This window comes from Salvelinus fontinalis, chromosome 1 (assembly GCF_029448725.1).
Source record: "Salvelinus fontinalis isolate EN_2023a chromosome 1, ASM2944872v1, whole genome shotgun sequence".
Lineage (NCBI taxonomy): Eukaryota > Metazoa > Chordata > Actinopteri > Salmoniformes > Salmonidae > Salvelinus > Salvelinus fontinalis.
The window spans coordinates 45,397,763-45,411,163 of NC_074665.1; the positions used below are offsets into that span (position 1 = coordinate 45,397,763).

Consider the following 13,401-nt stretch of genomic DNA (forward strand, 5'->3'; position numbering starts at 1 on the left):
ATCTTTTTATTGGCTAACGAAGGCCAAGTTTGACACGTTTGACCACCAGACCTTTCGCGCATTTGGGCAGAATTGTCTGGGAATGAGATTAATGCATGGGTGGAATTTAAGGTAATTTTCTTGTCAAAAATTGGGCTGAATTTTCCAGACCTATATTTTCTGTGCGGTTATAGAAAAAAAGATCTGGCAGTCGCAAGTAAAACAAACCTTCGCTCGACAGTGACTCAGTAATACCAGGAACCCCAACAGAAAAAAATTAGACAAAGCCATCAATAGTGTTACTTTTACTTTTATTCAAATTCAACTATTGATTAAATCCTTTAGAACATATTTGATTATATGCTGCTTTTTGGAGTAATGAAACTAGGTGTAACACAGCACTGATTCAAAATATGTAGGAATGCACAACACAATGAAGCATATTTACTGCTGGAATGCTTGATCAACTCTATGGCAGAAACCAAGTTGACTTACAGCACCAGAGTTGTTTAGGTGAACGAACACCTGGGGGCAGTTGCCCTTCGTGCCCACTCCCATACCCTATAATTCTGTATTACTTTGTGACTAATTTGTATACAGGTAGGCCAGAAAAGCCACATTCCTGATTGGCAGATGAGTGGCAAACCTGATCAGAAGTACCTGCTGCTCATCCATCGGTTGTTCTCTAAAAATGTGGTTTTGAATTAAAATAAAATTGTATCTACACACTGAAGGATGTAAAGGCGAAACGTCTTTGTACGCTATCCCTGATGCAGTGAAAATAATTTAGAAAAATTGAATAGTAAGCTTTATGTGACATTTTTGAGTGCGAACCCATTACACCTTTATGTTTGTCAGTGGTAACCACTGTTCACATCAGAGGTGGTAAATGGGTGTTGAGGTATTCAACTGTTCCATTGTCTTGCATTGTTTTCTGTACGTACTGTAAGAGGTATGTGGTTCTATTGCTAAATCCCACTTTAGTGCTACTTGTAACAGAAATGCATGCACAGTTAGAAAGGACGTTCTGCCCAGCACAACTCTCCAGACTCCAGTCCCTGTGTGAAAGCTGTGCTCTCTTCTTGCTGTGAGTCTTACAGGGTGTGTTTGTCAAACAGGTATTCTCCCATGGAGCCATGGGTCTCAGAGGAAGTGAGGCGGGTCAGGCTGCCCAGATGGTCACCCAGCTTCTTGATGGTGTCGTGGCTGTCGGACAGGAAGTGCTGCTCTAGGAAGTCACACAGCTAAAGAGGAAGTAAAGTTGTATTGTCATGACCGGGTTACAACAGACAGCACAGCATTGAGATAGATGCATACTGCAGCGGAGGCCACATGCTTTCTGCAGGTATTCTTTCAACATTCTATCTGTTCCTCCTTTTCATTTTTTGATCTGTTCAAATCACTAACAGACCAACATAGATGTTATGAGCTTCAGTTATACATAGCTATCAAATACATCTGATCTAATAACACTGAACATCCATTAAAATATGCATAACAGTTCATCACAATGGGATAATTATCATGGATTTACATGGGGGTCAGTGTGAGTGTTGGCACCACGGTGCACCTCGAGGAGGGACGTGTTGAGGGTTTTCTGAAACTCCAGGGAGAAGGTGATGGCATCCAGGCCACCTCGCCAGTCCTCCCTGCTGGGTTTCTGAAACAGAGACAGACCGCGCATTTGAAGGAATCAGTTTGAGCAAGGCGAGGCCCAGAACCGCTAATCTAGATCACACAGAGTAGTTATTTGGGATACATCATGCAAGGTTATTTGTAGATTAGTGATACTTCATAGTTTGCCTACAATGTAGTCAAACAGGCACAGTGACTTGGCTATCACAACTGCATGTAGGGCCCTGACAAATCCGCGTTGAGGAAAACGGACGGAATAACAAAATCAGGACAATGCATTCTAGCACCTCCCACATTGGGCATTTCATTTCCGCTTGACTTCGCTAACTCAGGGAGGGAGATGTCGCTAAATATGGATAAAATTTGTTAAAATTACATTCACATAATTTGTAAGCTACCACAGGATGTTGAGAAAATTGGATGAAGAATTTAAAACAAAATGTTTGCATATAGTATTACCGCTACAAAGTTGATGCTAGCTAGCTAATTTTTCATTGAAATAACATGGCTGGTTAGCTATCATTTCCACACGCCCTCGGGCCTTCTTTCTTAAAGTGGAACTGACAGCGTTTTAACTACATGGCAGATATGAAAAACAGAATCATAAAATCAGTCAAACATATCCAATTCCCAGTTTATGCTACAAAACCAAAAAAATAAGTTGTATTTGACTCAACATTTCATGACATACATTAAGGCATTGTTGGCAGAATAGATGGATGTAGCTCAATGCATGATCAATAAAATTCACCAATACATTTCTTGGTAGTCCAAAAAATATTACTATAAGGTTGTAAATCCCAGCTGGCCTGGTACATTGTTTGCTGCCTCCATTCGGGATGCACCGTTTCATTTTCGATGACTCAATATTTTGGACAAAAATGGACAAATGTAACTAAGGCTGGGAATGTCAATACAATCAAATTAACAAGGGCAATCATCACAAATCAGCCATAACGTGGCTAATAGGCTAACGTATCTATTTATGTAGCAAGCTAAAAACACAGCCTAACGTTCGCTAGCTAGCTGCTAGGAAGATGTCATGTCATGAGAGGAGTGACTGACCTTTTCCCCTCATTGTTTTTCGGTGGCTATACACAGCTAGAGATGCAGGTGTCATTTGGTAAGCTAGCAAGAACTTGAACGACTGCTATCCAGTTAGCATATCTCTTGCGTTCGCAAATTCACACTGGCTATCTACTCCGATTTCAAAGCACTTGTCTCAATGTGCTAGTGCAGAATAACTGAGGAATTTACGAATCGGCTGAATATGACCGGTATCAGTAAAAGTAGGCAAAAAAACTAAAAGTTAGTCATGAACCCTCTAGATAACATGCAAACAGCCTAGCTAACCAGCTCTGCTAGAGTGAGTCAAATGTGAGGTCCGTGTGAGGTGTTCTCTCATTTGTGTTGAAGTAGCTAGCTAGCCAACTTTAGCGTGGGGGCAGGCAAGCTGCAGAAGGATGAGTAATCTACAATTCCCCATTGTTTATCAGTGCAATTTTGACACCCAACTAGCTGAAACAGTTTGAGAGGGTTTATCTAATGTTACTTCGTTAGATTTTAGCTCATCTTGCTCTGCTAGCATTAGTTGTTGATCTTGTTGTTGTGCATAACTAAAAGGGAGAGAGCCTAACTTGACATGGTTGTTTGATCAATAGGACTGTAAAGTTCCCAAATGTAAGAGGACTCTTGTGGCATTGACATACTTGCGGAAATCCATTCTGGTGTATTTTGTGGCTTCTGGCGAATGCGTTCTAATGATCTACAGTCGCACTGTTGCAACTGCCTGTAAACACACAGTCCATTTAAAAGTGAATGATGGCAGGCCCGTGTGGCAAATGGACGAGACAGATGTTTTTATTAGGTTTTATTTACTGCAGTGTCTCTTAAATTGTCCAAGCGCACCACCGCTTTCCCACTCTATATTGCTATAGAATTTTCACAAATGCCTTAGAATGTTTGGGAATTACGTATACTAAGAATTTATGAAAAAGTGAATATGACCATATCTAAGCGCTCGCTTGTCAGAAAATTAATTAAAAAGAGTCATTCTTCCTGGTGGTGTATATTAACAGATTTGAGTAAGTTTATGTTGTTAAAATGCTGTCCGTTTCACTTTAAATAACTAGCTAGTTACAGTGCATTCAGAAAGTATTCAGACCTTGACTTCTCCCACATTTTGTTACGTTACAGCCCTACTCTAAAATTGATTAAATAGTTCCTCCCCATCAATCTACATACAATACCCCATAATGACAAAGCAAAAACAGGTTTAGATGAGACCCGAAATTGAGCTCAGGTGCATCCTATTTCCATTGATCATCCTTGTTTCTACAACTTGGTTAGAGTCCACCTGTGGTAAATGCAATTGATTGGGCATGACTTGGAAAGGCACACACCTGTCTATATAAGTTCCCACAGTTGACAGTGCATGTCAGAGCAAAAACCAAGCCATGAGGTCGAAGGAATCGTCTATAAAGCTCCGAGACAGGGTTGTGTTAAGGCACAGATCTGAGGAAGGGTACCAAAGAATTGCTGCAGCATTGAAGGTACACAAGAACATAGTGGCCTCAATAATTCTTAAATAGAAGAAGTTTGGAACAACCAAGAATTCCTAGAGCTAGCCACATGGCCAAACTGAGCAATCGGGGGAGAAGGGCCTTGTTCAGGGAGGTGACCAAGAACCCCATGGTCAATCTGACAGAGCTCCAAAGTTCCTCTGTGGAGATGGGAGAACCTTCCAGAAGGACAACCATCTCTGCAGCCACCAATCAGGCCTTCATGGTAAAGTGTCCAGACGGAAGCCACTCCTCAGTAAAAGGGACAACAGCCCGCTTGGAGTTTGCCAAAAGGCACCTAAACGGACTCTCAGACCATGAGAAACAAAATTCTCTAGTCTGATGAAGTCAAGATGGACCTTTTTGGCCTGAATGCCAAGCGTCACGTCTGGAAGAAACCAGGCGCCATCCCTACGGTGAAGCATGGTGGTGTACTTGAGTGGATGTACTTGAGTGGCCCAGCCAGAGCCTGGACTTGAACCCAATCGAACATCTCTGGAGAGACCTGAAAATATCTGTGCAGCGATGCTCCCCATCCAACCTAACAGCGCTTGAGAGAATCTGAAGATAAGAGTGGGAGAAACTCCCCAAATACAGGTGTGCCAAGCTTGTAGCGTCATACCCAAGAAGACGAGGCTGTAATCGCTGCCAAAGGAGCTTCAACAAAGTACTGAGTAAAGGGTCTGAATACTTACCGCATGTCAATGTGATATTTCAGTTTATTATTTAATACATTTTCAAAAGTGTCAACTTTTTTTTGCTTTGTCATTATGGGGTATTGTGTGTAGATTGAGGGGGGGGAAATGGCTAACGTAACAAAATGTGAAATAAGTCAAGGGTCTGAATACTTTCTGAATGCACTGTATATCAGATACATTTTCAGGACAAGCAGGGATAGAGCAAGCTAGTAATAGTAACATTATTTGAAACCACCACATGCGCATAATCTGTATCATATTCCATATGTTTGAATCTATTTGTACTTTATTGCTAACCGTCTCACGTCGTACAGATCATCAGCATGAAGATTGATTTCTATTGAATCGTCAATTGGACTGAACTCTCATTAAAATAACATTGTGCCTCTCTCTCAGATCTGCCAAGCACACCTCTGCCAGCTTCTCCCCGTGCTGACCACAGATGGACAGTACCCATTAGAGCTGCTGTTGATGGGTTCCTGGCCAAGCACCAAAGGCAGACAGGCATCCTGAAGCGAGTGGATGGGACATACAACTCTGCCATCAGCTCTACCACCAGTATCATGACTCATTAGCTGCTACAGCTAAACAAATGTACTAATGTGTATTGCACCATATAGTATTGTTTTTTCCCCTATACAAGATCTAGGGCGACTGTCTCAGTGGTTGGGTAAGCTTCTTCCTGGTTGTCCCGGTCCGTTCAGCACCAGTGTCTCCCAACCCCACCGTCTCGGGATAGGGTCGGCTTTTCTTTTCTGGTGTACTGTGTGTTCTTAGGCATGCTCCCACTAATCTCGCTCTCTCTCCCCTCCCGGATGACCTGAGCCCCTGGTCGTGCTGCAGATTCCGTGCTGCTGGTCCAACTGCAGCTGTGGACCCCTGACCTGATTTCATCATGTCTATGTGCTACCTTGTCCCGGACCCCTGCTGATTGAGCTAAGCCAGGTAGTCACTGTGCTTCTACGTCTGCATTGCTTACTCTTTGGGGTTTAGGATGGGTGTCTGGAATACACTGTGACAACTCTGTGCACCATGTACCTGTATAAGCCGCCCACATCTTGCCAGCCTCTCAGGAGTGTAAGTACCTACAACCATGCGTTTATTCAAGTGTCATGAAACCATAACAATAGTCATGCATTTGTAACAGTGAGTTGTGTTGGTTTTATTTCCCATATGTGAATGTTTAGCTGATCTGGACAACTGAATTTAAAATGATTCTCTAGGATGACGATCATTATCCACGACTACGATCCACATGCAATCCACCACCACTTTTCTAATGAACACTCCTCAATAAGCACATTGCACATGGATGAACAAAGTTAATGTATTTATGATTCATATTCCCTTTTGTCAGCTCAATATTACGTGTTCTTAATGTTTTGTACAGTCACTTCAGTCAAGTCACCCTGAATATTTTGTTGCCAAAATGATGTGTCTTTTGTATTGTTACTTTATACATGCTGATAATCTCATTTATTGAATTTATCCATTGCGAAGGCCACAGGGATGGCAGTCTTTTACCGTTCTCATTGTCGGAGTGGACACGTTGTTTGCAGAGCGCACAACCAATGCTAGACTTGTGAGACAAGTTCTGGTTCATTTCATTCCATTTATGAGTTCTGTCAATTTATTCATTGTCTATTGTTTGGCGCGCTCCTGTCAAAGTTGAGTAAGGACACGCACCTGATTACGCGTAGAAGTCGGCCTTAACTCACCACCAATGAGATGTGGCGCTTCTCAAAGTAATTGTCTTCACCTTAACAGCAAGTAAACAACGTTTTTACTTCCACCGAGAATGTTAATTCTTCTGTATTTGAAAAATCTTTCCAGCTTCTCCCCTTCGGTGTGAAAGGGAAAAATGTCATGAGCTGATCCAGTGGAAACGTCATAAATAAAAACACAATCGGCCTACCTGATTACTTCTTATCCCTTGCACAAATAGCCTACAGCTGTGTCTGTCCAGAGCTCACTGGTGCGGGAAAATGAGGGCCCACAATATTTTATACAATGTTGCAAGTTTTGTTAGCATGAGCTTTGAGCCAGACCCAGTTGATACAATATTTTAAGTTTGTTGCAGACAGGCCAATGTGATTTATGATATTTGGCCTGCAGACCGAAATGTTTATATCAATGGCAATAGAAGTTAGCTTAAGATTGTATCATTTTCATTTAGATAACTTTGTATAATTTATTTAGATAACTTTGATTAACCACATGAATGATTTTGAGATGCACCAATACATAAATGAAATTAAAACATGCATATGAATACCATAGCTGGCACGCAGATCAGTAGAAATTGTAAGATAAATTGGCAATCCAATTGAAAAAGGTTGCCGACACCTGGTGTAGCCTATTACCAGCAACTTCAGGAGCATAACGGCAAAATCTGTGAAATGCAGCGGATGGTTGGGTACAGGTTTTTCTGAATCTCTGGCTCCCTCTTAAGCCATGTCTTATTTCGTCAAAAAGTGCGCTATGTACTGGACGGGGGCTAGCAAGCGGTTTTCAAAACATTGGATTACCAATTTAAGCAATGAGATCTCGGCTTGCTAGATAGCAAAGCCAACCAAACGGACCTTAGCAAGCAATAATGTTGCAAACTAATGTTAGCTTCAACTAACATGACAAGTACATACATCTTTGTAAAACAATGTTAGTCTATGATATTAGCCAGAAAGCTCTGCTTCTAGCTAGCTAACCAGTCAAGTCTATTGAAGAAGCTGGCTAGCTAGCATAATCTTTGTACTGGTTATACTATATGTTGAAACACTAGTTTTAATATTTCTCACAAGTGTATCGCTGTAGCTTTCAAATTCTGCGAATGTCATTAAGTAATTAACAAATTTTATCCATATTTAACAAGATCTCCTCCCTTTGGCAACGCACCGGGAAATGGCGCCCATGATAAGATGGCTTGCAACGTTCAAGCGTGAAATGTGCATTGAGGGAATTCGACAATATTCAACTTATGAAATCAACTAAATCATTAATTTGCTCAAGTTAACCCTATCTGTCCCGAGACCGAGCGAAAATCAGCTTTTGATTTATCCGACTCATTTATTTGCATGTCCAGCCCTTATATTTAGCCTCACAATGAAGTGTTTTAACATTTATTTTCACGACAACCAAGGCTACAAAACAATTTGACAAACAGTTGCATTCATGAGTTTTTAATTGACAAATGTCAAATAAGTCTGCAAAAGCAAAAATCCGATAAAAATAAATGTATAGGAGCGCTGTATGTACAGAAATGGTTTGCTCAGTGGGAAATTAATATCCAACTAGTTAGTGACAACTGTGTTGCGTTTGACAGCAACTAAGTGAGGTTATTACAGTATTAGACACTATGTCCTTGGATTTCATATGATCTAACGACTCGCGTAGCTTGTGAACGCACCAGTAACGAGCAAAACATGTTACATGTGCGTGTTTGAGGGACTCAACTTTTCATAGGTCGATACAAATTACTAAAAGCTCAAACCATTTGGACTTGAGTCCTTGTCTCATAAATACTACTCTAGCTCAACCCCCGTTATTTACACACACTAATGGTTGGTACCAATGGATGCAGAAGACGTTTAAAAGGGGTTATAAGTAAAAATCACACCAGCGTCAAGGTGGGACTCATAGGGAATGAAATGCGATTAATTTTTTTCTGCAAAAAATTTTTTTCTGCAACTTTCTGAAATGGCATAGGAATGCTGTCTGTGTGATGCCTAGTCTATGCTTTGCGTAGCCATTAGCGATAAAGATAACCGTCCGCTGGCGGATGGAAAGGCTTTCCTAAAAATCTTACCAATTAAATGTTAACTAAGGATATCATGATTGTTTGCATCAATCAAGTGGGCATTTGTTCTGCAAACCCTGCAATCACATGAGCGCTACAGAAGCACAGGTGGTCTCTGGCTGGTGGGCGTTGCAATGAAAGGGTAACCACACCTACATTTCTTCGATTTTTATTTATTTTCCCCCCAGACCTCAAAGTGGTCTCCTGATGTGATTTAAGCTTTCCTGTAGACTTAGAAAAATAACAAAGTTGGATGTTCTATTAAAAAAAGTGATTTTGAGAGCAATCCCCCCCCCCCCCAAAAAACTGAAACCTGGGAAAACAAAACAAAAATGGAGAATTATGATAATGACAGAGGGCAATTCCAGGACAGGAAATTCAGTTGCCAATCTCAGGTACAAAGGCCTTAAAAGCAAAATAGGAGTGAGCATGTTTTGTAGTTAACCGGGGAGAAATAGTGACTTACAGCGATGGGCTGAAGGAGAACGCGACCGCCTCTCATATTCTGGTATTCCAGCAATTTTTCTGCCTGCTCTCTCTCCTTCACAGAGCGCTCCTGGAAAAAACTAGAGAAGCTGCGCAAAGCCACGTCGTCCCTGTCGAAATACATCCCCTGGGCGAGAACAGAGAAATACACATTAGATAAAAAGAGGTCGGTATCAACAGATCATGTTTTTATAACATGGTGGACTATGGGGTAGAAAATAGCCAGTGCCAGTCAAAGAACTAAAACACATGAAAATAACATGGAGAGGGAAGAATAAGAAAGAACATTTAGGAGAGAGGGCCCTATCGGAGTAGGCTAGAGCAGATAAGGGGCTAGATATACACTGAGTACAGCCTCCCGAGTGGCACAGTGGTCTAAGGCACTGCAGTGCTAGCTGTGCCACTAGAGATTCTGTGTTCGAGTCAAGGCTCTGTCGCTGCCAGCCGCGACAGAGCGGGTTGTGTTTCGGAGGACAAACGGCTCTCGACCTTCGCCTCTCCCGAGTCCGCACGGGAGTTGCAGCGATGAGACAATTGGATACCACAAATTTGGGGAGAAAAATGGGTAATAAATGAAAATAAAGATATACACTGAGTATACCAAACATTAGGAACACCTTCTTAATATTGAATTGTGCACCCCCCTTGCCATCAGAACAGCCTCAATTAGTCGGGGCATGGTCGAAAGCGTTCCACAGGGATTCTGGCTCATGTTGACACCAATGCTTCCCACAGTTGTGTCAAGTTGGCTGGATGTCCTTTGGGTGGTGGACCATTCTTGATACACAGGAAACTGTTGTGTGAAATACCCAGCAGCATTGCAGTTCTTGACACAAACCGGTGTGCCTGGCACCTACCTGCCATCATACCTAGTTCAAAGGTGCTTACATTTTTTGTCTTGCCCATTCACCCACTGAATCGCACACACAATCCATGTCTCAATTGTCTCAAGGCTTAGAAATCCTTCTTTAACCTGTCTCCTCCCCTTCATCTACACTGATTGAAGTGTATTTAACAAGTCACATCAATAAGGGATCATCGCTTTCACCTGGTCAGTCTGTCATGGAAAGAGCAGATGTTCTTAATGTTTTGTATACTCTGTGCATTCAGAAAGTATTCAGACGCCTTCACTTTTTCCATATTTTGTTGTTAGCCTTATTCTAAAATGGATTAAATTGGGGGTGTCCCCCTCAATCTACACACAATACTAATAATGTTACTTCCGGTGCTGACAGAGATGGCCGCCTCGCTTTGCGTTCCTAGGAAACTATGCAGTATTTTTTTTTCATGTGTTATTTCTTACATTGTTAGCCCAGGAAATCTTCGGTTTTATTACATACAGTCGGGAGGAAGAGCAACGTCAACTTACCAACATTACGACCAGGAATACGAGTGTCCCGAAGCGGATCCTCTGTTTGGCCCACCACCCAGGACAATGGATCGGATCCCAGCTGGCGACCCAAAATAACGGCGCCATAGAAGGGGCAGATGGAGCGGTCTTCTGGTCAGGCTCCGTAGACGGGCACATCGCGCACCACTCCTGAGCATACTACTACTGCCAATGTCCAGTCCCTTGACAACAAGGTAGACGAAATCCGAGCAAGGGTTACCTTCCAGAGAGACAGAGACTGTAACGTTCTTTGTTTCACGGAAACATGGCTCACTCGAGACAGAAACAAGCATCTCTCTGGTAAGAAGAAGGGCGGGGGTGTATGCCTTATGATTAACGAGACGTGGGGTGATCATAACAACATACAGGAACTCAAGTCCTTTTGTTCACCTGACTTAAAATTCCTCACAATCAAATAACGACCGCATTATCTACCAAGAGTATTCTCTTCGATCATAATCACAGTCGTGTATATTCCCCCCAAGCAGACACATCGACGGTCCTGAAAGAACTTCATTCGACTCTTGGTAAACCATATATCCTGAGGCTGCATTTATTGTATCTAGGGATTTTAACAATCTGAAAACAACTTCCGCGACACAAATAAGGCCCTCCCCCGCCCTCCTTTCAGGAAAGCTGACCACGACTCCATTTTGTTGCTCCCAGCCTATAGACAGAAACTAAAACAGGAAGCATCCACGCTCAGGTCTGTTCAACACTGGTCTGACCAATCGGATTACACACTTCAAGATTGCTTCGATCATGTGGACTGGGATATGTTCCACATAGCGTCGAACAACAACATTGATGAATACGCTGATTCGGTGAGCGAGTTTATTAGCAAGTGCATCGGTGATGTTGTATCCACAGCGTCTATTAAGACATTCCCTAACCAGAAACCGTGGATTGATGGCAGCATTCGTGCAAAACTGAAAGCGCGAACCACTGCTTTTAAATCAGGGGAAGGTGACCGGAAACATGACCGAATACAAACAGTGTAGCTATTCCCTCCGCAAGGCAATCAAACAAGCTAAGCGTCAGTATAGAGACAAAGTAGTCGCAATTCAACGGCTCAAACAAGAGAGGTATGTGGCAGGGTCTACAGTCAATCACGGACTACAAAAGAAAAACCAGCCCCGTCAAGACGGACTAAACAACTTCTTTGCTCGCTTTGAGGATAATACAGTGCCACTGACACTGCCCGCTACCAAACCTGCGGGCTCTCCTTCACTGCAGCCAACGTGAATAAAACATTTAAATGTGTTAACCCTCGCAAGGCTGCAGGTCCAGACTGCATCACCAGCCGCATCCTCAGAGCATGCGCAGACCAGCTGGCTGGTGTGTTTAAGAACATATTCAATCAATCCTTATCCCAGTCTGCTGTTCCCACATGCTTCAAGAGGGCCACCATTGTTCCTGTTCCCAAGAAAGCTAAGGTAACTGAGATAAATGACTACCGCCCCGTAGCACTCACTTCGGTCATCATGAAGTGCTTTGAGAGTGTAGTCAAGGACCATATCACCTCCACCCTACCTGACACCCTAGACCCACTCCAATTTGCTTACCGCTCCAATAGGTCCACAGACGACGCAATCACACTGCCCTAACCCATCTGGACAAGAGGAATACCTATGCAAGAATGCTGTTCATCGACTACAGCTCAGCATTTAACACCATAGTACCCTCCAAACTCGTCATTAAGCTCAAGACCCTGGGTCTCGACCCCGCCCTGTGCAACTGGGTCCTGGACTTCCTGACGGGCCGACCCCAGGTGGTGAGGGTAGGTAGCAACATCTCCACCCTGCTGATCCTCAACACTGGGGCCCCACAAGGGTGCGTTTTCAGCCCTCTTCTGTACTCCCTGTTCACCCACGACTGCATGGCCATGCACGCCTCCAACTCAATCATCAAGTTTGCAGAAGACACTACAGTGGTAGGCTTGATTACCAACAACAACGAGACGGCCTACAGGGAGGAGGGTGAGGGCCCTCGGAGTGTGGTGTCAGGAAAATAACCTCACACGCAATGTCAACAAAACAAAGGAGATGATCGTGGACTTCAGGAAAAAGCAGAGGGAGCAGCCCATATCCACATCGACGGGACAGTAGTGGAGACGGTGAAAGTTCCTCGGCGTACACATCACGGACAAACTGAAATGGTCCACCCACACAGACAGCGTGGTGAAGGCGGCGCAGCAAAATCACTCAAACTTTTACAGATGCACAATCGAGAGCATCCTGTCAGGCTGTATCACCGCCTGGTACAGCAACTGCTAGGCCCATAACCGTACAGCTCTCTAGAGGGTAGTGAGGTCTGCACAACACATCACCGGGGGCAAACTACCTGCCCTCAGGACACCTACACCACCCAATGTCACAGGAAGGCCAAAAAGATCATCGACAACAACCACCCGAGCAACTGCCTGTTCACCCCGCTATCATCCAGAAGGTGAGGTCAGTACAGGTGCATCAAAGCAGGGACCGAGAGACTGAAAAACAGCTTCTATCTCAAGGCCATCAGACTGTTAAGCAGCCATCACTAACATTGAGTGGCTGCTGCTAACATACTGACTCAACTCTAGCCACTTTAATATTGGAAAAATATATGTAATAAATGTATCACTAGCCACTTTATATAATGTTTACATACCCTACATTACTCATATGTATATACTGTACTCTATACCATCTACTGCATCTTGCCTATGCCGTTCGGCCATCACTCATTCATATATTTTTATGTACATATTCTTATTCATTCCTTTATACCTGTGTGTATAAGGTAGTTGTGAAATTGTTAGGTTAGATTACTTGTTAGATATTACTGCATGGTCGGAACTAGAAGCACAAGAATTTCGCT

At 43.1% G+C, this 13,401-nt stretch overlaps 2 protein-coding genes across 6 annotated transcripts in view; one reads left to right on the forward strand and one right to left on the reverse strand.

Annotated features, from left to right (window-relative positions):
• Window positions 1-273: 273 nt before the first annotated feature.
• zgc:56095 (Ferritin, lower subunit-like) overlaps window positions 274-13,401 on the reverse strand; it is a 77,986-nt gene continuing 64,858 nt past the window's right edge. For 3 of the 5 annotated variants that reach the window (XM_055923346.1, XM_055923363.1, XM_055923338.1), the window contains exons 3-5: window positions 9,133-9,279; window positions 1,514-1,639; window positions 274-1,223 (exon numbers count right to left, since the gene is read on the reverse strand). In XM_055923346.1, the coding sequence (XP_055779321.1) occupies window positions 1,074-1,223; window positions 1,514-1,639; window positions 9,133-9,279 (423 nt within the window). In that variant the 3' untranslated portion in view covers window positions 274-1,073. Of the gene's footprint in view, window positions 1,224-1,513; window positions 1,640-2,305; window positions 2,669-9,132; window positions 9,280-10,521; window positions 10,763-13,401 lie in introns of those variants that run through there. The other 2 variants (XM_055923330.1, XM_055923355.1) reach the window with 2 other exon arrangements.
• Window positions 1,155-13,401, forward strand: part of LOC129855490 (receptor-type tyrosine-protein phosphatase H) — a 56,040-nt gene continuing 43,793 nt past the window's right edge. Inside the window, exons 1-2 of the mRNA XM_055923219.1 lie at window positions 1,155-1,324; window positions 5,270-5,818. The gene's annotated coding sequence lies outside the window, so the exon portion shown is untranslated. The remainder of the gene's footprint in view (window positions 1,325-5,269; window positions 5,819-13,401) is intronic.